Source organism: Idiotropiscis lumnitzeri, chromosome 8 (genome assembly GCF_059441095.1).
Source record: "Idiotropiscis lumnitzeri isolate Australia: NSW breed Sydney's pygmy pipehorse chromosome 8, RoL_Ilum_1.0, whole genome shotgun sequence".
In the NCBI taxonomy this organism is placed as follows: domain Eukaryota; kingdom Metazoa; phylum Chordata; class Actinopteri; order Syngnathiformes; family Syngnathidae; genus Idiotropiscis; species Idiotropiscis lumnitzeri.
Window position 1 is genome coordinate 19,584,125 of NC_142398.1, and position 27,794 is coordinate 19,611,918.

Here is a 27,794-nt window from a genome sequence, read left to right on the forward strand (position 1 = left end):
GAGATTAAGCGTGAGCAGCGTTGCAACTTTTTGATTTGTCTTTTGAATACCTTATAAGCATATGTGGATTCAGAGTGCAACGTTTTAGACCTAAGCTTTTGATAGACACAGACTTGATTTGTATTTCTGTGGCAACTCACCCTCAAAGCTGCTAAGAGTAGAATTTTCCGCTAAACAGATAGCCCTTGAGGCTTAGTCCTCATAATCTGTGGTTCACTGATCCTCGAAATCATACTGTCTGGGTGCTCGGAAATCAGCTTACAGTGACAGTAGATGGTGTGCGAGCGGTTGTGTGATTGCAGCTGCATGCGGATGTGTACAGTAGCAACAAATGACATGACAATCGTTTGACGGGAGCAGGGACGTGTCGAGGGTTGGACAAAGAAGATTTTTTGGGGGCGGTGAGGCGGACGTGCTAACCTAGGGGGGTGGGCAAACCTTTTTGGTTGGTGGGCCACAATGGGTTCTAAAATTTGACAGAGGGACCAGAAGCAGATGGACGGAGTGTTTTGGTAACCTCACCTCTTCGGAGAAAAGAAAATGCATTTAATTTTAAATGAAAATGAACAAAAGCATTTCAATAAATTATCTGTGTTTAACACACCAGAGTAAATAGAAAATAAAACATGAACTAGGTTTATTCATTTCATTTTTTTCAAATTTGGCGGGCCGGATTAAGACATTTCGCGGGCCGCATGTGGCCCCCGGGCCGTAGTTTGCCCAAGCCTGTGCAGCTAACCAGTCGGCCACCATGCCTCCCGTAAATGAATAACCCGAGCTGGGCACTTGACCCTTTTTTGCCGGTCCGTCCCCTGCGCTCGGGCCTGTTCTCTCTTCCTGGTATTGGCCCCTCCCCCTTTCCCTTAACAAACCATTCACACCATGCAAATGGATGGTGACCTACGTGTGACACCTCAAACAAAATTAAAGTTGGTTCGAGGACAGGCCACATAGAGGCGACAAGCCTTAATAAGGATCCAGACACATCCGAAATCAAACGGTCTCATCTCACTAAATTAAAGTTTGATTACAAAGATATCTGTGCAGCAAAATACCATCTGGTAATCAAGACGGTCTGAATGGACTTTAGTTAAAGTTCCAAATCAATCCAAATGTTTATCGTCCAAAACACGACGAGACAAACTTCAATTCCTTGCAACAATAATCTGTTCTGATGGAATTTTCTTGGAAAACACTCAAGGGCAATCCCCGGTGCACTTTTCACCCTTTCAAATAGCAAATAAGTGCAACCAGTCTGGTCCAAGTTTAAGAGGCAGTAACATGTACATACATTATTTATTTAATAGATTAATTACATTTTCTACACTTCATTTCTTTAGTTCCGGACAAGGCAAACATGTACTTGCATTAAGCAGCACTTTGTGTGCTGCAACACTTATGACACAAACAAAAGAAAACAAAACATCATTTGAATCACTTTGCATGTCAAAGGTCATATCAAATATTACACAGAAAATGAGAATTCTATATTTTTGCAATGGAGAGTTCACATATGAGTCGAGACAGAGGGGGAAAAAAAAAAAAAAAAAAAAGAGAAACATTTTCAAGGCAGACCTCTGAACGGGAATGTCTAGTCAATTCCTTGGATTCTACCCCATGTTAAGTCGGGATGTTGACAGGTCTATGTGGAGCTGGACACGGCCAGTTTTTTCAAGTGGTCCATGAAGACCTGCAGGCTGACGTCATCCGTAAGGATTGGCGCTCCCGTCTCCTGTCGTCGGACAGCAGAGAAAGATGATGAAAAACCGTGATGCGTGTCCCCCCCAACTCTGTCAGACTATCCAATCTCATTTCTGACGTTAATCCTTGAATCACTTAATGAACTAAATGCTTTTGTCAAGAAGATTAATTTATGCAAGTGCTCTTGACAACCTCAATCTCAGGTTGCCATATTCACCACATCTTCCTCCATTTGGCAAATTGGAGATTAATTCTATTTGATGCATTTCCTGCTCTCCATTTAGGATAAGAGGTCACCTAATCCATGATCACGCATTTGTTGACAGTTTTACTTTGGAGTATCTCAGGCTAGAGATGTTTCCGTATCTTAAAATTATTCATTGGAGGAGGGGCCGTTCCATTTAGGAAATAGTTAACCAGTTCAATCACAGGTGTCAAACTCAAGGCCCGGGGGCCAGATCCGGCCCACCACATCATTTTATGTGGCCCACGAAGGCTAATCATGCGCGACTTCCTTTCTTGCAAAATACCAAAAATTTTAAATTGTCCTCAATTTTAATAACATTAAAATATTGCTTTTTTTTTTTTTTTACCAATCACACTTTTAAAATGGATTTAACTGTAGTCAAATATACCACATTTTCTTGGATTCTGATTTTAAAAACTATTGTTGTACGTGTCATAATATGATAATGATGATTCCTATGGGTTCACTGCCATAATGGCCCACCGAGGGATACCAAAACTATGATGCGGCCCGCGAGGAAAAATTAGGTTGACACCCGTGAATTAAATGATCCGTCACCATTTTCATAATTTCCATCACTGGATTAATGAGCATTTTAAGCACCCTTTTTTTGTGACAATGACTGCTTTAGAACACCCATAAGAATGTTTTTTTTCCTTTTATATACACATGGCTTTGGCCTGAGCAAACAAACTGTAAATAAAATGGAAAAAAGGGAGCAGACAGCACAGGATGGGTTCCCACAAATATTTAGTAAGGTGTGAATTTGCAAATGCCAAAACACAGATATGTGAAGCTTTGCAGCAAAAAAAAAAAATAATTAAAAAGTGTACCTGTCCCCAAGCGTAGAGGTTGTTGTGGGTCTGGGAAGGGTTGACCTTCGAGAGCAGGAAGCGAGCCTGCGAACCACCGTGCTCTGTATCGACATAACGCGGCATGGGAAAGCGCGTCTGTAGGATCTCCTGCGCGTCATCCAAAGGCGCCTGAAGCAGCTGTTTGAAGTTTTCATACTCGGCCATTTCCTGGTATCCTGCCTTTCGCCACTGGGCTATGGTCTGGAGACAAAAAAAGTCAATGAAAACAGTTGCAGCATAATGTCATTAAAGTTACATGGACACGAGGAGAAATGTTAGGTCACCTGTCCAAAATCAAACCAGAGAGATTTTGAAAATCGCCAAAACTAACCGAACAATCTTATAATTCTTATTTCCATTCGAATAAATTCAAGCAAAAGAACACATTCAGTAAAATACCTCTCCATGGTAGATAACAAGCTGGAAGAAAGTGTCCATCAGCAAGATTCGATCTGGAAGGATGCTGCTGCTGTCCAGGAGTACAGGCTGAGGGGGGGGGAGAAAAATCGCTGATGAGATGTTGATTTACTATTTATTCATTTTTTTTAAATGATGACATTTTGCTGGCACAACGCTCCACACCTCAGAAGAATCAATATTCTAAAATGCGTAAGGCTGACCTCTGGTGGGCCACAGAAGGAGTACGAGTAAAGGATGGGCTGGATCATGATGAGCGACTGCGTCAGGTCCTGCCTGACAAAGTGGTGCCTGTAATAGGAGGACTCGTCTGGGCTGTTGTTGAACACCTGCAGGAAGGGCGACCGCCGCAGGTGGAACATAAACTGCAACAAGACGTCATTTGTAAATTAAGATTAGTGTCCCTTTTTTTTTTTTTTTTAAATTACAATGATCTTGCAGATGTATGGAACGTACCTGAGGGTAAAGCGACAGGGACTCTGATAGCTTGAAGGATGTCGGATCATCTTTATTGAATTGACCAAACTTTTGGCACTGTAAGGACATGAAATCACACGTGAAAAAAAAAAAAAAAAGGAACAGCATATTTCTAATTCGGGATCATCAGTGCAGTGTTCTTCAAATTGTGCGATGAGTCACTCACCAGGCGAATTAGCTGCCTGTCAAGCCAGCGCAAGACATCAGGCCCCTCCTCCGACTCTGCTCGGAAGACTCCCAGACGAGCCATGAGCACGGCGGCAGCTTCTTGATCGAATGATGACTCAATGTGCTGAATTTGGGACTGTGCATCCGCCCAGCTTGGGTGGGGACACAAAGGAAGAGGACACTGTGAGCGTAATTGAACACAGGTGTGGTGCAGGTTACGCCTGTCACAATAACATTCTTTTACGAGGATACATTTTTTTCCCTAGTAACAATTAGATGAATGAGAGTATCATTGATGTTTTTTGTTTTTCTTTAACGATGTTGCAGCATAATAATTCAAACATCCTTTTTAAGAGCACCTAACTTTTGATTCTCAAGAATATTGCCTATAAATAAAATAGAATCAAATAAAATCACAAACATTGCCTTTAAATATTAGGACATAGCAACCACCTGCCTGTAATGGCAGAGTAAAACGAGATGGCTTATCTCCTTCGGAATGTTTCCTCGGATCACGCTGAGCAACATGTCTTTTGCTCTGAAGCGAGTAATGGGGCGTTTTAAATGCATGATGTTGGGAAATCGTAAACTATAACTGTAAAACTACAGCCTAGGGCTGCTCCATTATGAAAAAAAATGATTATTTCGGTAATAATTGAAATTATGATTATTCAAACAATTCTTTTTTTGGGGGGGAGGGAATAAAACAAAAAGCGTATCTATGTAAAAATCAAATTCTTTGAAACATAATTATGTAAGTTTCTTTTGGATTGGTTTATAAAACTGGTTATTCTAAAGTAACAAAAGGTGCAAATGTATAAATTTGAGGATGCTTTCCTCACAGAATAAAACAGTGCATTGAAGGAGCTTAATTATTTTTTCTCTCTGTTTGTATGCTGTTTTAATACCATCTGTCACCTTGTGTGCGTGTGCCAAGTCGCACAGTGGCAAGCAAGGTGACTGCCAGGAGATGGAACGAAGCAGCACAATTGAATGCTGATGACGTGCGGAAACAAACACGCACGGAAATGACAATTTATCAGAAAAAAACCTAGTGTGGCAATTTCATTTATAGAACAATAAATCAAGCCAGTAGTTATCTTGACAGGCCTGGTCCAGGTGACAATTATTTGAAGTGTAATCTTCTGACAATTGACATAAAAACTCGACCAATATAGAGCTGCAGACAGGCCAAGTACGCTTGCATAATCTGTCGCATCCACTGAATAATAAAAAAAAAGTGTTCTCACTTCCTGGCAATCGTGGTGACACGTATCCTCCTCTGAGCGTTGGAGTGTTGGTACTGGGTTACAAATTGGACTGCCCCTCGGCCACCCTGCGGGATCGGTGCATTGTGCTGCAAACAAAGAGACAACACATCACTATGAAATCGCCAAATACTCATAAACTGTGATCCGATATGTTTACTCGGTCAAAACAAAATTGATCTTCCTGAGCTGGAGGCTCAAGCAAACATGTTCTACCTGATTCACCACTTCAAAATAAATGCCCAAAGTGGTGGAAGGACTGAGACTGCACACTTTCCACTGGCTTGTGCCACCAACACCCATCTCCTACACAAAACAATGGATTGTTAAGAATGACAGCGCCCCACCAAAATAACAGCAAGACAATACAATGACTTACATTCTCCGACACACAGGAGCCCTTTGAGTTGAGCGATACGCAAGGTCCAATGGCCCCACAAACCTTCAGTTCTCGTGAAGTCTGCGCAGACAAAAAGGACACATTTTTGCTCAGCTTTGGAGTACGCGATAACAGAAATGTAGCCCCAGCGCAAAACATTTGTAGCTATTAAATGTTCTGGAAAGCTTTTTGTTTCAGCAGCAGCTGTTAAAGTGCTATTATAAATCAAAATATATTGTATTATTATTCACTTCAACATGGTTTTGCACAAACGGATTCATTTGTGAGCACAAAACACTCATTTACCTTAACCTCCATGATGCCGCCGAAGGCCATGCGGAAGTCGCCGTTATAGTCTTTGTTGAAAACTCTCTGGAAGGTTTGCTTGAACAACGAGGTATTGAAGGAGTCTCCCATCACTATGTGTCCCCTGAGAACAGAGCAGAGACCATTTGCATGTTTGCCATCGATATCTTTTCACTACTTGCAGTTTATGTACGTCAACATCAGCAGACTACAGAGAGCTCAGCTGAAATGAGTGTTCGCTCCCGTGGTTGAGATAGACTTCCTGGCCAATCGTTTGCACACTTTATAAAATCGGCTGTAATGTCTCAATTTGCCGGTCCGATCAATACGGGCTCTGCAAATTACGGCATAGCCGCAGGGTTTCCTCACTTATTACTTTTAAAGGATAGCATCATTTTAATAATAATATACAAAATAATGATCACAAATGAATCCACAAAATACAAAAAGAAAAACACCCAGGCCCAAACACTCACACGTCATGCTCCCCTCAGCCTAGTAAATACATGATGTAACGTATCCAACTGCAAGCAAATAGAGCGTAAGTCCAGTTGGAAAGAGTCCATCAAAAATACAAATGTGCCAAATTGGACCACACATTTGGAAGCAAGTGGGGCAAGCCCAAAATGGATTTTACAACTCCATTTAAACTCAAAAGGTTCCTGAATATCTCGCTGAACGAGAATTAATCGCAAAAGCCAGGAAGAATGGAATTCTTATCCGTTTGCATAATGTTGTGTGCGTAATACTCAAATAAACAATTCCACACCCACGAGTGTTTGGCTTTCAGATGCTGACGTACCCAGTGAGATTAGATAAACACTTCATTTCCAGCAGCCCGGTCTGGTCCAAAGCACAGGCGTAGATATCAATACTGTGGCCGTTGACTGCTGATCGGTTGGCTAAGGCTTCATAATACTGCATGACAAAAAGAATCGGAATTGTATTTATTGTGGCATGTTTGGTCGGACGCAGGTTGTCATGGAGCATCATGAGCGATTTCTGGACTCACCTTTGTAGCCTTTTTCAAGTGGCGAGCATTATCCTTCTGGATGTCATGCCAGGAGCGGATGGGAGTCTTCAGCTCGTCTCCCACCACCATTCCGGGGCCCTGAGTGGGGGGCCCTCCGATGAACAGCATCACACGAGCACCCGAATTGGGGAATGTGCCCTGAGAGATTGTAGCAAGAGTCAAGGACAATAATCACATTTAATTAAATAGCCAATAACTAACAGTGCAAATGCAACGATCACTTAATTGACAACTAATTAAACGATAATTAATTTCAGATTTGGGTGATTGATTGCGGACCTTACTTAATTGAAAATGGTCCAAATCCTTGAAAATTCAGCGTCTTAACAGTAAATATTGTGAGATTTCTGTGGCCCTCCCTGAAAGCGGACCGATAACCTCAGTGTTGAAACAACATAAGACATTTGCAAACATCTGCTTTTACTTTGGAGGTCAACATTTTTGGCCATTTTCTGACATGTTGCAGCCCAAACCAGTAACTGAATCATACAAATCCATTTATTTTTGCCAACTCTTTTTTTTTTATCCAAAATAATTGACAGATTACTCAATTATTACAAGTGTTAGTTGCATGCTTAGTTAACACATAAGATGTTTATACCATTAGTGACACGTTTTGCATTACAGTATCATTAATAAAAATGCAGCGCAAATTGAGGGTAGGGAATCTTGTTGATGTCAATGGGAAAGCAAGGTCTTCCACGAAACCCGTTTCAGCAAACACAGCCCCCAGGAATATGCAAAGATGCTTAAACATGCGCTTGCATGCTTAATTCAGGTTGTGTCATCATGAATAAAAGAAGAGCTCACAGTAGAGAAGGAAGAGAACGACATTTTTTTTTTTTTTTTGCCGTGCTGCCTCCCAGGTTTCAGGCAAACATGCCTCCGGACAAACAATTCAGTCTGAAGTCACTGACAAAACCTAAATTTAATCTTATCAAGCCTCTTTGCTTGGCTGAAGGAGAGTGGTTGGTTGCACTTGCATTACATAATCATACAGATTAGAGGATAATGATGGTTAAGGGGAAAAGACAGAAGGCAAACACAACCGGCCGGCCTTTGAGCCAGAGAATGACATGTACTGTTTCTGCACAAGATAACGATTCTGCAGAGAGTGCATCGCCGTGAACAGCAGCAACGTGTGGAGGAATCATCACAAAGAGGCTAAAGTTCAGCCAAAGTAACTTCATCTGGTAAAGTTTTGTGCACTTGGAAAAAATGTCGACAGTTAATATTCCCTTGTACTGTATTTACATAGAACATTGCCACTCAAACATTTTTTTTTTTTAAAGATTGCCCAAATATTTGTGGTCTCATTTTTATTACATGTGCTAATAAATTTGATATGTACTGTAAATGTGTTCTAAAGCTTCTCTTACTTACTGGCTCGATTTCTTATTTCTAACTAAAATAACATTCACTTTGTGGCTTTGGTAATGAGAGTGGTTTACCTCCAGCAGACCAACAGCGACAGACAGCGCTACACCAGTAGATCGGAGAGGCCTTTTACCCTGAGGAACAGGCCATGGGTCTCTCTGGAGCTCACCCAGTAAGTCGGTCAGATTCATATCAACTTTGTGCACAGGCTGAAGGAACCTGAAAAGCAAAGATTAGATGTTTGTCATTTCAAAGAGCGAGATTTGTAGAAACAGTTTCCATTCACGAACGAAACAAGGCAAAGGGAGTGTTGCTTCTCCTTCATACCTGCAAGAGGCTGCGGCATCTTGAGGTGCAGGAGGGCGTCCTGGCTGTCCTGATGCAGGAGGCTTTGTTAAACCCAACATCTCCTGAAGGAAAAAAAAAAAAAAAAAAAGACATTTCGTTGTAAGACATGTTTGATGTATTCAGCAGTACATACAACCAATGTTGGCACTAAAGTCTGCTTCAAGTGGTGTGTGAACTTCAGGGAAACCTCTTACAGTAAGAGAAATAAAGGTGCAAACCGCTCTCAGAATTGGTGTCAGCAACTATTCTGAGACGTCACCTCAGCAAGCATCTCAAGATGCGTTTTGCATCTACCGCAACTTTTGGGATTCACGAGGCACAGTGAGCATCCTAATTCATCGGTGGCTTACTTCACCCACCTGAATCTGTTTGGAGGTGAGATCCTTGGTGCCCCGGAACACGTAGCTCTTGGAGATCATCTCACAACTGAGCTCGTGAACCTGGACCATTCGTCCAAAAGTGATGAGGCCCACTAAAGCATTGGGAGGCAGAAGACTGAGGGACATCTGAAGGGACTCCTTCAAAGCCTGGAGGTCCTCTTCTTCCAAGCACGTGTCGACGACATAAAGGAAGATCAGCGGGGCTGAGGGTCCACGCTGTAAAGCGGAGAAAAATGACACAAGGTTCAGTGTTGTTTCAGTGAGTGTGGTATGCTAATGTACAAAATTGAATTTGCAGGGTACAAACTGCACTGTCACTAGATCCATGTCTGAAGTCGCAGAACAAATGTGTTTTGTTTGTACCTGCACTATGTACTCAATGGTGGAAAATAGAGGCATGAGTTCAGCTGGTTGGTTCCCTTCTGATATTCCCGCATAAGACGGAGGGAACTGTAAACATACAAATTGGTTCATAGACATAATGTGTAAGATAAAGTTATGTATGTTTCAAAACATCCTGTGGTATTCAGTACTTACTGGATTTCTCTGGAAGCAAAAGTTACAGGCCCAAATTTTTGCTCTGAAGTCCACTTGACTGTAAAAGATAGATAAAAACAAACCCATTTGTACGAGAGCGTGTCACGGGAGAGGATTTTCACTCCTGCTCAATCCACAGAAAAAATAAGAAAATCACATCCTGTCCTAGTCCAGGACCATAGTACAATTAAATCTAGACTTTTGCAGGGTGCCTATTTTCTTTAGATTTCTGAAGATTTTTTGAACACACACAAAAAAATAAGAACTGTTGTCGTGCATCTCAGGAGAGCGGGATGTCCTTTTTCTTTGTTTTGTGACATGTATTCCAAATGATGAACCAGTATCAACGAGTACCTATACCTGTACAGTACACGATGTGTTATTACGCGAAAAAAAAAAAAAAAAACTCACATTCAAAGAAGTACCATGTGAGAATTTTCTTTTAGGTCTTCATATTAATAATGGAAAACACAATAGTTACTCTTTGTTGATCAATAAGAACAGGTCAGCAAAAAAAAAAAAATGTTGTCATACACTGAGCAGGTGTAACTCACCACAGTGGATTGAGCACTGCCTTGCAGTTGGATCGGCTGCACATGACAGGCTCATATTGGACCGGGGGCAGGTCGGGCCTTTCCTTAAGCGGTGTGAAGAGGCACGAGACTGGCACCACAAGCCTGGTCGCTTCGAGGCGGCTGGAGGGCCAAAGGTTCCAACTGAATCTGACCCCATCCCTGTCCTCATTTTGTTGGATAAATTCCTGGTAGGTGGCCATCAGCAAGCTTCAGCAGAGAAAAGAGATAATATGAAGTAGTCACGCTCACACAAAACCGGTTTCTGGTTTTATCTGATCTCAGACCAGCTGTAATAGGGTGTTTAAATTACATTTCAATTTCTAATTTGAAAACATGATGCACAAATGTATCCTCAAGAAACCTGATCAGCGACTTATAATGAGTGTGTGAAACATTTTTTTTTGGGTAATGTTTTACTCCACCTTTGCTTGTTTGTGTAAGTGAAAATTTGTTACGCCTATAGCAAATAATTGAGTAATGTTCTACGGTAGCAGGAAACTAATTGATGCTTGAGGACATACTGCTGTTTGCAAGGCCGAATGTGGAGGGAAGAAAAAAAACCTTGAGTAAATTGTTATTTTTATTTTAAATTATTATTTTGTGATAACACATCATGTGGACTCGACTTGTCAATTAGGCAATTGGGCACATCTAAATACACCCGTGTCATAAAAAAAAAACATCGAATGCGTTTGCTCACAAATGACAACACTTTTTTGTCGAAATATCAATTTCTGTGGATTTATTGTTAAATCGGTATTGCCTATGGACACTGTGGAGATGCGTTCAAAGACTAGACTGAAATAGTTGAAGAATAAATAACAGAAATTCAATTATCTACATTTAAATTTTATATATTAACACATGACATACAATTCGGGAAGACCATTTCAGTCTTGAAATTACACATTGAAGACAAAAATATCGAAAAAACCTCACCGATAAGCGAGTGTAATTTACAAGCATTGACACCTAAAAAGTCACGTTACAAGGAAATGCCACCAGTTCAATAGACGACGTAAAAAAGCAAAAAGGATTTGTTTTCCAAAACTACAGTACAGTATTGTATCGTACAGTACATACGAGGCCACGTACGTAGAAGCACTTTGTCTTCGCCTACATACAAAATAAAAAAGCCAGAACGGCAATAAAAACCGTACCGTGAACGCACATATTTATCTTTATTTTGTAAAATAAAAGAAAACATAACGTTTCACATCGGTGCTAACTAAAGTTAGCATTAGCCTCCATTCTGACAATCCCTCAAATCCGCTACAAATTGTCTCGTGAATACAAACATAATCTTACCTTTAATGTCAGGGGGACGTCTGTATAAAAGGTTCGGTGTTTATTCTTTTAAAACAAATAAAAAATAGCAACTAAAAAAAATTGGAATATAGGGAACAAGACTGCGACGACTGCGGATATTCACTCTCCACCAGCCGGCTTGTGCTCGCTGTTAAGTGACGTGTTACTCCAAGTATTTGTGGTTCCGATTGGTTGCAATATCAATGACGCAAAAGGTAGGCGGATCCGCATGCACTCGGAACAGGAAGTTCCTGACCATACGACGCTAGTGATGGTGCATTCCATTCCGAGGTGAAAATCGGAATTTCTATAAAGTAGTCATTCAACATTATTTAAAACTTCTGCCTCTAGCTTCCCGGATACTTTGCAAGAAAAAACAGTAATACAGAGGATACTGTTACTTTTAATAGCTAGATCTATTATTTATTCAGTCCTAACTCAATGCTTTCACCAAATTAAAAGCAAATCACCGGTAAAGATGTCACGTGCTGACATCAGAATATAATAATGTAAACAATATTGTCAGCAGCGTTGCGTGTGTGAACGATCAAATTGTGGGCAGAACTAGAATGCACCGAATTATTAATTATTATTATTTGGGCTATATGTCTCAACTGAAGCGTAAAAAACATACAGGAACCTAGTATCTCACTTTAACTACAAAAACATATGTCCCTTTGCCGGGGGAAAAAACATGCTTTCAAGTAGAAAGTCAAAAGCTATAACTGACCGTCCAAGTAAAAGCAAAACGAAATACAACAGAAGCATGAAAAACAACAACAGTGACCGTTAGATGGCGCTGCGACTACTCTATTTTTTTATTATACTCAGCAGCCAAACCCTGTGACAGAGAGAGAAAGAGAAAGAGAGAGCGAGAGAGAGAGAGAGAGAGAGAGAGAGACAGAGAGAGAGAGAGAGAGAGAGAGAGAGAGAGAGAGCGAGAGAGAGAGAGAGAGAGCGTTATACTGGTGTTGACCACGGACTCCCCTCCCTAGCTCTCATTGTGTGGTGAGCAGGCGTGATCCTGAAGCCTCACTAATTATTCCTCACGTTTTCACGAACTGTAGCTGGCGGGGGGGAAAGCAAAGGGAAGCGAGGCATCCGTTCGCACAGAGCCCACCTCGACCGTGGGGATGTTGCCGTGACGGCACCGCGTCCTCCCAGCAGCACTCAGCCGGCATCGTCAGCTGTTGCGCCTGCAGAGTGTGCCGAGCAGCAGACGTGTCGAGAGCAAAGGCGGCGGCGGTGATTAACTATGCCACGGATGTTTCGACGATAACCTTTAACCACGAGTCAGTCGGAGAGCTGATGCGAGCAGAGACTACCAGCAACCCACTGAGTATTTTCCGCCCTTTGGAGGAGCTGTGCCAATGGAGAAAGCGACTCCACCGCCCCAGCCTCAGGTGCAGCTGTCAATAGCCAAGACCGACAGTCCGGCGGACGACGTCTCCGGTTTATCCGATGAGGACTTGCTTAAGTGGACCAAGGAGGACCTGGTGAGGCGTCTGAGACGCTCCGAGGCCGACAAGATGAGCGTGATTCTGGACCACGGAAATCTCATCCGAGAGGTCAATCGTAGCTTACAGTTGCACTTGAACGAGATCAGGGGGCTGAAGGTGAGGGGGCGAGCATTTCGTGAGGGATGAGATCATGTAGCTGTAGCATTGCAGCGCACCTGAGTGCATGCACAGTAGTAGTGGGCTTGATGAGCTGCAAACATGGTGTCAGTCTCGAGGTTATCCTGAAGTTCATTGTGCCAATGTGTGGGCCTGTATCTGGTTTCTTATCCAGATGGTACACTATGTATCTTAGAAATAGACCAAGTGCACATTGTAGCAAGATACTCTCCCTCTGGCATGTTTGTAAAGTTGTATTTTATACTGTTCGGATGGTTGCATCCACCTCCAAGTTCTTAGGTCAGGGTTAGAATTTGGGCTGTGGCATTCCGGAATGGAGTTTGCATTTACTTCCCGTGCTTGCGTGGGTTGGATACTCCAGCCTCCTCTCACATTCCAAAAACATGCACCTTCAGGTTCCCTGTAGAAAATGGACCGTTATTTATTTTTCAGATTCAATGTTTTGTAGAGTGTAACACAACATGTCGCCATATGGTGTTTAATTTGTATTTATTTATTTTTTTTACAAAAGCCTCAAAAAACGATTTAATCTTTTGTGCTTAAACTGTGACAAAAGTGGCACATTGTTGACATTGCTTAAAGTGAAAGCAGAAAGCTCGCCTGGTTTAGCATCACATGAGAAGCATTTGCCTTTCTAGGAGACCTTGTCACCTCCCCACCCATCCAAGCTACCTAATTACAATGGAAAGAGCTGGAAGCTATAGGAATGCGAGAGAGAGAGAGAGTTAAGTTGTTTCACAAAGTGGAAAGAAGGGGAATCTATGCCAGAGGTGAGAAGGTTGAGTTTAAGGGGATAACACCAAGGTTATCCGATAGCTCAGGGTGAGGCTCCGACAGAGATTTCTGATGTACTCTGTAATGAATGCCACACAGTGAGTTGGTGCTCTGTGAGGGAGGACAGAAAGAATTAGGGTTTCATTTCAATATAATTTCAAATCAGTGGAATTACATCGGAAATCGCTGTAATTCACTGCACTTCGACACAGAAAACGAATTTACATTGTTTCAAAACACACGTTTAGCTCCGATTAGCATTCACAATGCTGCGAGTCCTTGGGTTGGAAGAGCACGCCAATAAATCTGCCTGCCTCTCATGTTTCTATTTCTCCCTGTCAGGACATCAATCAGAAGTTGCAGGAAGACAACCGTGAACTGCGAGACTTGTGCTGCTTCCTGGACGATGACCGCCAGAAAGGAAAGCGAGTGTCCAGGGAGTGGCAGCGCCTGGGCCGTTACAGCTCTAGCATTATGCGCAAAGAGGTGACCCTCTATCTCCAAAAACTCAAGGAATTAGAGGTTCGACAGGACGAGGTCATCCGCGAAAACCTGGAGCTGAAAGAGCTCTGTCTCCTCCTGGATGAGGACAAAGGAATCGTAGGTGGAGGTGGAGGAACTGGCGGGAGTGTCGGAATGGGCATGGGGTCCCGAAACTCGATAGACAGTCAAAATAGTTTGCTGCTGGTTCCTGGGCAGGGCCTCCTCATGAGGGACGTTGGCGATGGGAGCAGCACCTCTAGCGCAGGGAGTGCGGACAGCTCAGATCACCATCAGCATAAGCAAACACACCTGGCCGTGGGAGTGAGCGGTCTTGGAAATTCCGGGGACAAAGGCAGTCCTGAGCTGGCGCACAAACCGAGATGTAGCAGCATCAGTGCCATCGGAGGCGGAATGGCAGACAGGGAGGTGTCCAGCCCCGAACACCCGGCCGGGCGCAACCGGAGCACAAGTCTGGAGTACCCGTACACTTTGCCCCAACTCTGTCGACCACGTTGCGGCTCGATATCAGTACCTGACCACCGGGTCATGCGAGGCTTGAGCCCAGAGAAATATGGAAGGAGCGTGGGACGGAGTAGTCCGGAGCAGCACCCGAAGCACTACAGCTCTGACCTTCTTTTAGGCCAGAGGCAGCACTACCTGAGCCAGGGTGGCAGCGGTGACCTCTACCAGAGGCACCACAGGAGCAGCATTAGCAGTACCGGTTGTGAGAGCCCTGAGCTTCGCCATACGCATTTAGGGACCAGTGAGCATGTGGAAAAAAGTTGTATTGTCCAAGGAGGCAGTCCGGAGACTCATCGGCACCAATACAGTTTGAGTCCTGACCATGGGAAGTTTGGCAGCCCGATTAGAGACGCACAGAGGAGGTCAGCTGGAGATGAGTTGTCACCCCATCATCGGAGCATCTATAACGGGATGAATGGTACGTTGAAGGAATCCTTTGAATGTCATGAAATATTGTCATTTTATTTGAGAGCCTCGCAAACGCAGTATCAGACAGATTAATTCAGAAAGCAAAGTGGCATCTAAGGGGAAAGTATTAAGCGGCAAAATCCACTCATTTTTTTTTTTTATCCATCTCTGGGGGCGGCCATTTTGCCACTTGCTGTCGACTGAAAATGACATCACAGTCGCTCAGGGCTCAGGTAACGACCAATCAAAGCTTGCTCCAGAAATGCAATATTAATCGGAACACGAAGACTAGTCGGGCTGCATAGAGCAATTTTTCGGATGACTTGCCCTTTAAAGGGAAAAAAAAAATGCGTGCGAAATGATTTTTAAAATTAAATTGTGACATGTATGCTGTACACACTCCAAATGCACACAACCTCTACTTAGAATAATTCTTTAAAAAAAAAAAGTGGAATTCCTGAAGTTAATTTAATAATGAACCCATGATTGTACAATGTAACACTTGAGAACAGATTTCTTCCTCGTAGTTTGTGAGTGAGGCAAACATGCAAAATTCTTGTCCATGGTCAATTTTATACCCCCAAAAAAGCAACCTGCTTCATTTATTTAAATCTAACATGTAATCGGTAATCAATGATGTTTACACAGTGAGCATTATTAAATCAAGTAGAATTTGCATTTTTTTAAATTTATTTTTTGCTCTGGCTTTCCTTTGCGGCGTCAGCATCTTCTCCCTGCACATGAGCGGGTTTTCTCTGAGTATACCAAAAAAAAAAGAAAAAAGAAAAAGCAATATGGGTATTTATTTCCTAACAAACGTGTCACATGTTTTAATGTTCACTCAAAATAGTTACAATCAGTTGCTTCAACAAAATTGTATTTAGCGTAATGAAAGCATTTTCATTCGGTGGCAATTCTTTCCATTCATTTATTCCGTTCACCCAGCAAGTTATTTCCTTGAGCATAGGGTATCAAATTGTGGGATGATATCAAAAATAGCCGACCAAGTTGGCTGCTGTTAAAATACCCCACAGTGACTGATAATCATTTCTGGAGTCCGGGGGGGGGGGGGAAAGGTGCTGAGTGGCACAGAGCTGGCCGACACGAAAGGTTGTCTCAAGGAGAAATGTGTCGTTGTCTCTACAAAAAAAAAAAATGAACCCAAAACACAATACGGCTCATTTCATGATGTATTCTAAACATACATAATTTAATTTCCCTTTACCCTCCTATTGCACTAATAAAGACACAAATGTAGTCATTTGGAAAAAAAAAAACAAAAAACGTAAATTGCTCTGTATCCTTGTTGAGCTATTTTGCTTCTCCCCTTGTCATTTTGAAATCTCTTTTGGATTGCAGTGGATTATTGCAAAGACGCCCACCACTTTTCATTTGGCTCATCTTTCTGTTCTTCTTTGGCTTGTGGCGAAAGTGCACGCCCTCACGTTGTATATCGTCCTTTGGCTGATATCTTTGCAAAGGGCGTTGCCTTTATGACTTCTTTCATTGTACAACTTGAAGTGCGCAGGGGCACTCGCTGGCTTTCGGTTCTGGTGAGTCGCCAAGTGGCAAAGCAGTTGCGAATCGAGCTCAGAGAGAAACATGTGCGGCGAGTCGTGTTTATCCAGGTCCATATGGACTTCATTAAGCCTGCTCGCATGAGTTAGTCATTACGGTGGATGACTTGTGATAAAGTCATATTTTCTAATGGCTATTTGTCACTATGGTGGCTTATCTACCGAGAGCGTGACCCCTCTGGGACTGCTCGGTCGCCACCGGCTTGATAAAGACGCAGCAGCAAAACATCATTTTCACTCAGCTCATGACATGCAACCCTGACTGAAAAACTCTGAGATTGGATGATGAATGAACGACCTCAAATGTTCACTTCACCACGCGTTGATTTTTTTTTTTTTTTAGATGAAAAGAGGAAGCGACAGTTCAAGCGAAAATAAATACACCCAATCCTTGCATGTTCTTTTTTTTTGGACGAAGAAGGAATTTAATTCCTATGACGTTGTCGTACATTCCACTTTCTGGGATTATCCTGTAAGCTCTTTGCGCAGTATTATTTCAATTTTTATGAACTTGTGTGTGCGTGCTTGAGTTTGTGAGACGGCTGTCTCTGTAGCTGTGTTGTTGTTGACAAATCAAAGTCTCATGTTCATGTGGCACTCTACAGTGCACAAGTTTAAGCCTTTTAAATTCGGGACAAAAAAAAACAACACTCCGACCTCTGCTCTGCTGTTGCATCTTCTGTGAGGCTTATCACGCGTGTTATTATTTTATTATTTTATCTTTGCAGCAGCAGCAGCAGCAGGAGCAAAAATAATTGCATTCTCACTAAAAACTCGACTTTTGCTAAGTAAACACGAAGAATAATCCTTCTCTCCCATCCGAAACACAAGAGACACTCTATTAATAAGGCTTTTGAGGATTTGACAATTACTACAGAAGTACATATAATAGAACAAATGCAGGTCCTGAAGTTATTTTAGGACCTATAAAACACAATGTGCACTAAACAACATGAAAATAAAAAGAAATTAAATAAAATGCATCTCAATATAAAGGTATAACAATTTGTTATTGTCTCCATAAATAATCATCCAATAATTGAGATTCTTTGCTAGGATAGGCTCCAAAAAAATAAATAAATAAATAAATAAAATAAATAAATAAATACCAAAAAAAAGGAAAGCCTTTTGTGATACACAAATGTGTTTTTAGCCATTTTTCAGTTGGCCCAAATTAAAAAAAAATAAAATAAAGAAGAACTTGATTGTGGAATTTGTAGTTGTCTACTTTGAGCAGGTCACGATGGACAATCCTATGGAATGCTAGCTACATGAGATAGCCAACTTTGCAGAAGATGCATCTAAGATTTGTGTAATCTCAGTCATTCTCTTTCTTCTTTCCAACATAATTGGATTGCAGTGTTAAAATCAGCTGTTAGTTGGAGAAAGAAAAAAAAAATGATTACAAAGCACGATTTCTGGAGGATGCTGGAGGATACTGATTGGCAGGCTAAGCAAGGGAAAGAGGATTGAATATGTATTTGAGTGGATTACTGGCTACCCCCCCCCCCCCCGCCTCCTTCACGTATTTCTTTCTTCTTCCTCCTCCAGTCTGTCCACTTGTTGGATGGAAAGCTTCCCCCGATAAAATTGTGGAGTGCCACATCCTTAGAGACTCACGAAGAAACCCAAATGTTTGTCACAGCTGCTCGTATGAAAGGATTTAGGGAAGCATTTGGCTTCTGCAACGCTAATGGATTAGTATTATTAGCAGAAAGCCTCATCTGGACTGTTATTATGTCAGCCTTTGCCGTTCACGATGCTGTGAATTTGCAACAATAGCATGTTATTGTCCTCATTGTCTTATTCAAGCGCATAAAGTTTCAAACGTCTGCTGCAGGTCATTTGACTTTTAAATTCAATGTGCAATCCCTTTGCTTGCACTAAAAAGTGATCTTAGCTTCTCAAGGTGGATGTGTATCTAAATGTTACTTTTAACTGCTATCCTGGCATTTGAATATGTAATCACACCTGAGATGAATCATCCCCAACAACCTTGTCCGTAAGCCATTAAAGCAGCCATTAGCCAAGGAGCGCATGATTAGGCATTTTGTTCACTACTTCAGATGCAGATCGTCGTCATTTTTGAAGCAAGATGCAGCGAAATTCGTCTCCTTAATGCGCTTCCTGGACGCTACAAGCGGTGTCATTCTGCTTCTTTGTTGTGTGGTAAATACTAATTCCAAACAGTTGCAGTCGCAACTTGGATCAAAGTGTTTGATGTCCCTAGAAAGAATACGAATGGGATTTTGTAAAGTTAAATGATAATCAGGTTGGATGGCGGGATATAGTTCCGATCTTCGAAATAAAAATATTGAGACTGAGTGTCTAAGCGTCCCATTGGACTCTAAAGATTTGACGGGTGTCAAGAATAAAATTGAATAGAAACAACCCATTCATAATTCATGAGCTCATTAAGAATGCAAAGATGCTTCGGAATATTTTCACTGTCGTAGCTGTGCGAGTTAGCGAGCAGGCAGCTTTCCGTGTTCTAGCATCACTCCAGCACAAAGCCCTGAGGTATGTGACAACTGTTCCACAATAACCCCAGTCATCCGGTAGACACGCAAACCCAGTGGACTGAAGAAGGGTATTTGTCCTTTTTAGACAGTGCCAATGGGGAATGGCTCAGTGATCTGAAAGGAAATTAGCTTGAGAGGCCAGGTAATTAACTGGAAGTTTAGACATAGCGCTGTCATTTAGCAGGGGCACGACTGGACCGGAGGGAAACTGTGTCTGTCCGTCCTAAAGTCAGCCGCAGTCACCGTATTTGTGTGTGTGTCACGTTAGGTTGAGGTGAAGTTGAGTGCCATCCTGAGAGCTGTCAGTCTGGAGGTATCGGATGATCAGATTATGAGTGAAGGAGAAGTGGAACTGCAGAGGGGGGAGCTGATTTCGTTATGCGTCGTATGATAGTATGCTGACTTTCAGCAGCATAGAAGATTTTATATATATATATATATATATATATAATAATTTTTCACATTGTCATATTATATCCCAGTGTTATAATTTTCAGGTGAGAATTTTTATCCAATGACAATTCAGCTAGCTTGTGTTGCCAGGCAGATTTCATCATATCAGTGGGGCCCGTAATATTTGTCCAAGACCTTCAGAATGAACCTGTGCGGGCGTCTGTGCTGTGTGACTGAACGGGCTCTTAAAATTGATAGACAGCTGTGATAGCCAATCAGATCACTCGTTGGTTACAGTTACGTTAAAAGTGCATACGTGTCTTGTTATTCAACGTTCGCTTGGAAAATCTAAAATATATTCTTGCTTTTTTAACCCACAATGGCCGAAAGAGGGAAAAGTGTGGATTTAATTGCAGCCATTTTCAAGAGAAGCTCGCCCTTATATATGCCGAGGCGGTCCAAGTGCGTTAGTCTGTGTCAGTTTATTTTTTTTGTCCAGCCGTGGTGTCATAAATGATGGTATTATGAGGGGTATTTATTCAAGTCGGACTAAGTAGGACTTCACTGAAGGCCCAGGTGTGAAATGCACGGCCCGCCATTGGTTTCCCCGCACCTAATGTAACCTTCAAGATGATTCTCAGGTTCTGTGTGATGGAGTGGTCCTTATATTTGTGAAATTTCAATCCATTGTTCTGTAGCCAAGCACATTTAAACCTTACATAAATACTGAAACAATTCAGTAGGAGTGCACGCTCGTCACCTTCCCCATGGCATGCCCTTTATCATGTTTTATTCATTAGCATCGAGTTGTCGCTTGCTCACATAATAAAATCGGAAGAAAAAAAAAGCTGTAGTTTATATTGCAAACGTTTGCTTAAATATTTAACCTCTGTCAATACAGCTGACAAAATAGACCTGTGTAGAAATTGTTGGTTAATGTAGATCTCGAAAACAAAAGCAGACTTTTCTCACAGTAAATCTCAAGGAGTATTTAGTTTTAGTATCCAGCTTGCTTCATATGTCCTGTTAAAAAATAAATCTTCATCAGAGCTAGATCAAATTGGACACACTTATCACTCGCACACAAATTTCGTGCAAACACAAAACAACATTAAAATGCTTTGAAGATATTGTGGAATATGAATAGAATCGGCGTAAAATACATTTGCAAGAGAATGTGTTGTCTTTTAAAATGTGTGCATGCTTCCATAAAAGCAGAAAGGCAAAAGAACTGCACACGCAAAACATACACAGTGTTCTCAGGCTTGATCAGCCAACGGGGCTCCAATTATCCAGCTCTACTTCAGTGAGCTTCATGCTCTTATCTCTCTACCGTCTAGTGAGACAACACAGAAAAGGAAATACGATTATAATGGATAATATTCTTTTATTTTTTTTTTTCTGTCGGTTATTTTCGTTTTGTTGACTTGCATTTTTCCTCAACGTACTGAATATTAATTACAATGTAATGAAAAAAACCTACAATTTTATCGTTTTTTTTTTTTTTTTTTTTTTAAGGGGAAGTCACCCCCCAATAATGTTCTATTTGCCTTCGATTGTATTCTGATTAATAAATATTATCTTTGTGGAATATGAGTTAAACCGCAAAATCCACCCGTTTTTAGCCATCTCAGGGGGCAGCCATTTTGTCACTTCGGTCTGCTGAAAATGACATCACAGTTGCTCAGGGCTCAGCTAACGACCAATCATGGCTCGGCTTCAGAAAACACGTGAGCCGTAAGCGCCACTTTGGGGTTGTTTTAGGTGATGGGAAAAAAAAGTTGATTTTTGATTGATATAAACGCTTTAAAGTCTCAATAGTATACATTCAAGTATCTCGCCTCCCAGCCAGAGAGTACACCAGCCTGACAGACTGACTGACTTCTTTCTGAACAAAAGGTCAGTGATCTATCCTGCATCTGGGCATGGGCTTCCCTGTCCGGCCCGCTTGAATAATTTAGGCTGCACTTTTTCAGAGATCTGAGAATCGTGGTCATGTGAAATTACCTTGCATTGATCCTGCAAATTGAGAGAATAGCAGAGAGGATGGGTGACAGATAAAAGAGGCTTAAGACATGAGTGTAGACGTCATTCATCACCCCCTTAAATCAATTTATTCTCTTTACGTTCATCAAACTATGGTGGAAATCTCCTCCAAAAAATGTTTTTTGATATCTTCAATGAATTCCTTCCGAGATAATCTTTTGGAGGAGGAATTCAAAGGGCTACGCTAAGGTCCATATTATTCTGGGATAATCATGTTATCTATACACTCCGGCTCTGACCGACACTGAAACTCTTTCCCTTGACACATCTGCCACATCCCATTAAATCTTATTTTGACGTTGACTCACTGCCCATAACGAAATCCGCCAAAACCTGTCCAACGGGTGTTTTAAAAGAACAAAACACAAAAACAACCAAACAAAAATCCGTTACGTGAATCGTCGATAAGGGTATTGTGTAGAAATTGACTTTGGTTGTCATTGGTATATATATATATATATATATATATATATATATATATATATATATATATATATATATATATATATATATATAGTATTGATCATAAAATGTAAGCATAGTTTGGGGCCTGTAATGGATTAGTTGCATTTCCATTCATTTCAATGGGAAAAGTTACCTCGGTTTACGAACGTTTCGGGTAACAAATGGATCACAGAACAAATTAAGCGTGTAACTTGTATGTTTATAAGGAACTGCAAGCAAATCTCTCCTTTTTTTTTTTTTTTTCAGAAATCAGAAATTTCTGATCATGTAAAGTTGCCTGCTGCAAAGTGGGTACTTGGAGACCGCCTTCATACCCCGATAGTGAGTCTTTGTGGCTGTGACCAATTGACGGACCTTCAGTAAATAATGTGCCAACCTTATATTAGCTATACGCGCTGACTTATTTTTATTGCAATTTCTTTCCCCCATTTCCTGCATAGAGTGCAGCCAAGTACGTACATCCCAGACTTCCGGTTCCTCATGGCTGCATCATTATTAACAGGATATCTTATTGCAACCTCAAACTGAGATGCTATTTGTGTGTGTGTGTGCGTGGCGGCTCATTGATTTTTCAGGATGCGCTTTGGCATTTGCTCCTTGAAATGATGATATGACTTTAAATGGGAATCCCACACTGCAACCTTAAGCCTTTCAACTGTCATTTCGACATTTCAGTTTGTGCGCAAAATAAATAATATCGGACGTGATGGTCGACAGAATTAGTTGCTTTGAACTCACTACATTTTAATCATCTCCCAGATTGAGCCGAGATTCTCAGACATGAAAGAGTATCATCTGTTCTTGTCAAAACCGCAAAGATAGGTATTCCCTAAAATGACACACCGGTTGGTTCAATCAGCGTTTCATGTCGTAATTATAGTTGTCATGTTCTAGAACAACACATCACAAGTATATCCCCTTCACACACTGCATTGCTCCTCGGATGAAAACCGGTGGCACGACATCTCAGTGTTTTATTTATGAGGCGTTTTGCTTCTCGTGGCACTCCAAGCACATGTCATATCTAAATCATTAGATTAATGAGGCGTCGCTCCCATGTGAAAGAAACATCCCTAAACCTATTTCTCTTCTTCCGTCACTTCTTCCCTCTGCTGTCTTCTTTCCCCTTTCTTTCGACACAGCTTTGATATCAGCCGGCTGCTGCACCAACAACTGCAGAAATGTCAAGCTATGGGACAGGTAAGAACTTTCCTTCCTCCTCTGTTGCCCTTCTTTCAAATTTCCTTTACATTAATTGGAGAAGAAGAAGAAGACTGGCAAACGAAGGTCACTGTCTGTTCTTTTCCACGAGGGTCCATAATCCTGCAATTAGATGCCGTTATGTAGTCTTCCTTCAGATGCTTTCTTCAAAACTGTTCAGATTGAATTTATAGGCCCTGCAGTGCTTTGCATTAAAGCTGATTTCCGACTGGAAGCGGGTGGTATTGAAAAAAAAAAAAAAATGTTTTTCATGAGCTGATCTCTCTAAAAGTCTTCAAGCTGTTGTGGATAAAGCACCGTAATTTCCGAATAATAAAGCGCACCTGCATATAAGCCGCAGCAGCTCTTTTTTTGGGAAAGAAATAAAAATGAAAAATTTATTAAATAAATAAATGAATAAATGAAAAGATATACAAGCCGCAGTTTTCTATGTTGAAAAAAATGAGTTGTTTACTGCATGCACAGAACGATTTTGTCCTGTGAATGCACCTAAAGGTACATCAACAGACTGTTAAAACTGTGCCTTTTAACACGGCAACGACTTTTCTAATTAAAACAGAACAGACCCAAGAGAAAAAAAAACCAACAAGATTTATTTAGCGTATTTTATGAACTATAGAGCGCCCCCTACTGGTGAAAGAAAATTCCACAGAAAAGCCAAACCGCTGGATTAGCCGCATGGTACAAAATCGAAGAAAAAAAATTAGCAACCGGAAAATACGGTAATCTGGTTCATTTCCTCCGACTTTGTTTTAACCACGTATGATCTCAGCAGGAGAACCCAGTTTAAGGTGACCCTCTCTTGTCCTATTTGCAATATTGAACATTTTCAATCAGACCTCAGTGGGGGGCAGGTTAGATGGCTGCGTTAATATTTAATGACTGCAAGACAATAAGGCATATCCTCCCTCAAAGGCTGTTTCAGGAAAGCACCCACGCATGACCATGTATAATTACAGACACCCATTTTTTTTCTCACTTTATGCAATTAGACAAGCAGGTGATTCTGCTTTCTTTGCATCTTGCTCACACATATCCGGTACTCGGCTGATAAGAAAGAAGAACGTTGATTTGTGAGCTCTCAAAAGCATCAACACTGAAGCGAGCTGCAAGTAGTCCCTCAGCTCTCTTGCGCAGGGTTGATCCGTCAAACACAAAAAAAATTTTGTTCTATTCATACCTTTTTTAAATTCATTTTTCCTAGCCCATCGTCCCTGTGTCTTTATTTATCAAGTAATCGTCCTCCGTCCCCATCAGTCCTCGTGCTTTTAAATACCTTCTGTCCTCGCATTTCACCAGTTCGCCCTCCCCCGGCTCAAAAAAAAAAAAAAAAAAAAATGGCTTTATTTATTGCACTTCATCCCTTTCCTCAAATGAAATGCGATTTAAGATGTTCATTTTGGCTCTCAATTGCTTCTTCACACAGCAGCGTGTATCGCCCACTTCAAGTCTCACGCTCTCTCAGTCGCTCTCTCTCAGGTGAACTCTCAGTTAAAGGGCCAGTACACCAGCATGACAAGATTTTATTCTACGCTGAGTACAAATATTTTAATTTTATACTCGACCCGGTTAGGGACGGACGAAAACCCAATTCCGTCCTTGCTTAGTCCGTCCTTTTTACAAAACTTCTCGTCCTCCCATCCCCAAAATGGCCGTCCCTCCAAGAGCAATGGACTAACTATTCTGTTCCTGGGACGGAATGCCCATCTCTGATTGTTAGTCTATTTGTGGATATGATCTGACAAGATCTGACATGGGTATAAAAATAACCTTCGAATCATGTCACGTTGTTGCTTTTGTCTCCGACTCCTCCTGTTCACTGTTACACTGCCAGGGCTTCTCCGAATTATTGGTATTTCGGCAGCTAACATTTGAAATCAATCGCAATATTACTTATCATTTAGACGTATATCTCACGAGAAGACCTTAACCACCCATCTTTCTGTCCGCATGGCTGTAAAGAAAGTGTTTAAATGCACCATAACATTTAGAGTGCTTGCCATGCAAGTGATGTATTTCATACAGTAGTTCTAGTTGCCTGAAATAACGAGCAGGTGTGACTGCCGTGTTAATGTTGGATGTTGTAATGAGAAGTTTAGAAACTGGGATGCATGAATGATGTTATTTTACATTTTATTTACAAGTGAAAACATGCTTCTATTATACTCCTTTTAATGCGATTTTTTTAATTGTATTTTTTGTTTTTAGAAGAGTAAAATACCAATCGTACTTCAAGCATATTCTTGGAACTATGGTTTAATCTAGTCGGTAATATTTACCGTATTTTCCCGACTATACGCCGCTACTTTTTTCCTCGGTTTTGAACCATGCGCCTAATACACTGGTGCGGCTTTTATGTGGATTTTTCTTTCACCAGTAGGGGCGCTCCTCAGTTATACAGAAAATACGCAAAATAAATCTTGATTTTTTTTCTCTCTTGGGTCTGGTCTGTTTTAATGAGCCAAGTTGTTGCCGTGTTAAAAGGCACTGTTTTAACAATCTGGGGTTTTTTTCCAAGATAGAAAACTGCGGTTTAAGCCTTTTTTTTTGCATAAATAAGTTGCTGCAGCTTATATTCGGGTGCACCTTATACTCCGGAAAATACGGTAATTCTGAAATAATTGTGCACTGTCAAAAAAGAAATTAACCAGAAAGAAAATAATTATAGAGAAACCTACAATGATCTGCAAATTACAATTAAGCTGTTTCAAAATTCTTTGGTATAATTTGGGTGCTATGACATTTTTTTTTCCTTTCTACATAATAATAATGCATCTTTCTGTCATTCCTCTTCAATTACTGTCCAGCTTTGATGCCTCATCTTGACCTCACCGTCGTCAGCCAGGCTCCTCGGAACAAAAAGGATCACAGCGGTTTGCGCCTTGGTGCGTCCGTCGTCTTGATCGCTGCAAAGATTCTGTGGCGCCGTGGTCCAAGGCACCAGATGGTCTGCTGTCCATCCCTGGCCTCATTCATGTCTACAGCGCCTGAAAACAACCTGCCTTCACGTTTTCATCTCTACTACTCGATTGAGCACTTTGGGGAAGGGGTGTGATTAACTGTTTCTAAAACTATGCTGCAGATCAAAATGATTCGAATGGAGGTCTCTCCCTGCCAATTGTGATATGAGAGAGAAATCGCGAGAGATGGATGCATGCTGGGATGTTTGAATGACTTTGCTGTTGTTACTTGCTGTGTGGGAATGAGAATTTAGAAGGAAACGTTACAAATTGTTCAAAGTGGACGATGGCAACATGAGCATCACTGATTGAGTTAACAACTACAGTGACATGTTGAAAAGGTCAAGGTCAACAGAAAGCGAGCCGCGATGCAATGATCTATTTTGCTTCAAATTGTGGTTGGAATCAATTGAAATTTTTTTTGGAGGATGGTCGCAAGGCATAACTTTGCGCGCAGAATCGAACTAAATTGGCGTGTATGCGTGTTGCCTTCCATCTGTTTACAAATATAGCTCATTGGTAGAGAAGCCTTCACCATCTGACATTCTTTTTTTTTTTTTCCTCAATCTTGAACTTTTGAAGGTCTCTGGTTCCACCGTCTCCCTTCCTCTCCTTTAACTTAGTTTTTTTTTCAAGTGTTGGAATTAAGAGATGTGTAATCTGACCCATGTCAAATCCAGACCTCCCGTCGCTTACTTGTTAAAGCCGTCTGTTTCAACTGACCTTTAAACCTTACATGTTGAGAAAAAAAATCTTGATATTCTAGCAAAGACAAAAATATTTTCCTGTGTCTTGAACCAAGATGATCTTATAGCTGCTGAAAAAAAGTTATCGTCGTATAAAATTGCAATGTCCAGGTGTCATTTCTTTTTTTTTATAAACATCTCCGATAAAGCGCCTAGATTGAAGCTATGATGTTTTATGTTTTGTTTCGTTTCTCTTTTTTACAAGAAAACAAAGTCCAAGTTATTGTAGATTATTGGATTAGTTTTCTATATATCAATATTTATGACTATATTATGATCATTATTTTTGACTTCCAGGTATTAGAACTAATATATCAAAATGTATAAGATATATATCAAATAATAAACAGATTTCTGTATTTAAAAGAGCACTGGTGCGATTCTTACAGACTTGCATAATTCAGAATTCGTGTGAGTGCGAACACAAAGCCGTATTTACAAAAACTGCATTTCACAGAATACTACTTTAACTCAAGTTAAAATAAAATGGATCTTTGACGTCTTTAGCCGTCAATGGTAATCAATGGCTTAAATGCAAATTCATCTGTTTTGATGTGCTGAGCAATTACGCTAAATATTATCTCATCCTTTGAGCCAGTTGGATCAGTCCAAGTGCAAAAGAACAGATTCAAACGAGGCAGGATTTCCCGTTAAATAATGGAACG

At 41.1% G+C, this 27,794-nt stretch overlaps 2 protein-coding genes across 5 annotated transcripts; one reads left to right on the plus strand and one right to left on the minus strand.

Annotated features, from left to right (window-relative positions):
* Positions 1 to 1,282: 1,282 nt before the first annotated feature.
* Positions 1,283 to 11,542, minus strand: sec23b (SEC23 homolog B, coat complex II component). Its single transcript, XM_088302901.1, has 19 exons — positions 11,376 to 11,542; positions 10,047 to 10,274; positions 9,493 to 9,550; positions 9,319 to 9,405; positions 8,935 to 9,171; positions 8,555 to 8,637; positions 8,302 to 8,446; positions 6,830 to 6,988; positions 6,620 to 6,735; positions 5,818 to 5,941; positions 5,512 to 5,592; positions 5,349 to 5,438; positions 5,115 to 5,221; positions 3,863 to 4,016; positions 3,676 to 3,753; positions 3,423 to 3,584; positions 3,202 to 3,288; positions 2,782 to 3,003; positions 1,283 to 1,732 (listed from the first exon to the last, which is right to left on the minus strand). Exons 2-19 carry the CDS (start codon positions 10,265 to 10,267, stop codon positions 1,643 to 1,645), a joined length of 2,301 nt encoding a protein of 766 aa, XP_088159027.1. The 5' UTR covers positions 10,268 to 10,274; positions 11,376 to 11,542; the 3' UTR covers positions 1,283 to 1,642.
* Positions 11,543 to 12,315: 773 nt separating this feature from the next.
* On the plus strand, positions 12,316 to 27,488 carry ccdc85al (coiled-coil domain containing 85A, like). Of its 4 annotated transcripts, XM_088303561.1 has the most exons (4): positions 12,316 to 12,991; positions 14,129 to 15,209; positions 23,345 to 23,402; positions 26,231 to 27,488. In XM_088303561.1, the coding sequence occupies exons 1-4, from the start codon at positions 12,746 to 12,748 to the stop codon at positions 26,247 to 26,249; spliced, it is 1,404 nt and encodes a 467-aa protein (XP_088159687.1). In that variant the 5' UTR covers positions 12,316 to 12,745; the 3' UTR covers positions 26,250 to 27,488. The 4 variants fall into 4 exon arrangements, with proteins under 4 accessions (XP_088159687.1, XP_088159688.1, XP_088159689.1 ...); XM_088303562.1 differs by lacking the exons at positions 23,345 to 23,402; positions 26,231 to 27,488 and adding an exon at positions 18,328 to 18,583 and having other exon boundaries at positions 12,316 to 12,943; XM_088303563.1 differs by lacking the exons at positions 23,345 to 23,402; positions 26,231 to 27,488 and adding an exon at positions 18,328 to 18,583 and having other exon boundaries at positions 12,316 to 12,871.
* The last annotated feature ends 306 nt before the right edge of the window (positions 27,489 to 27,794 follow it).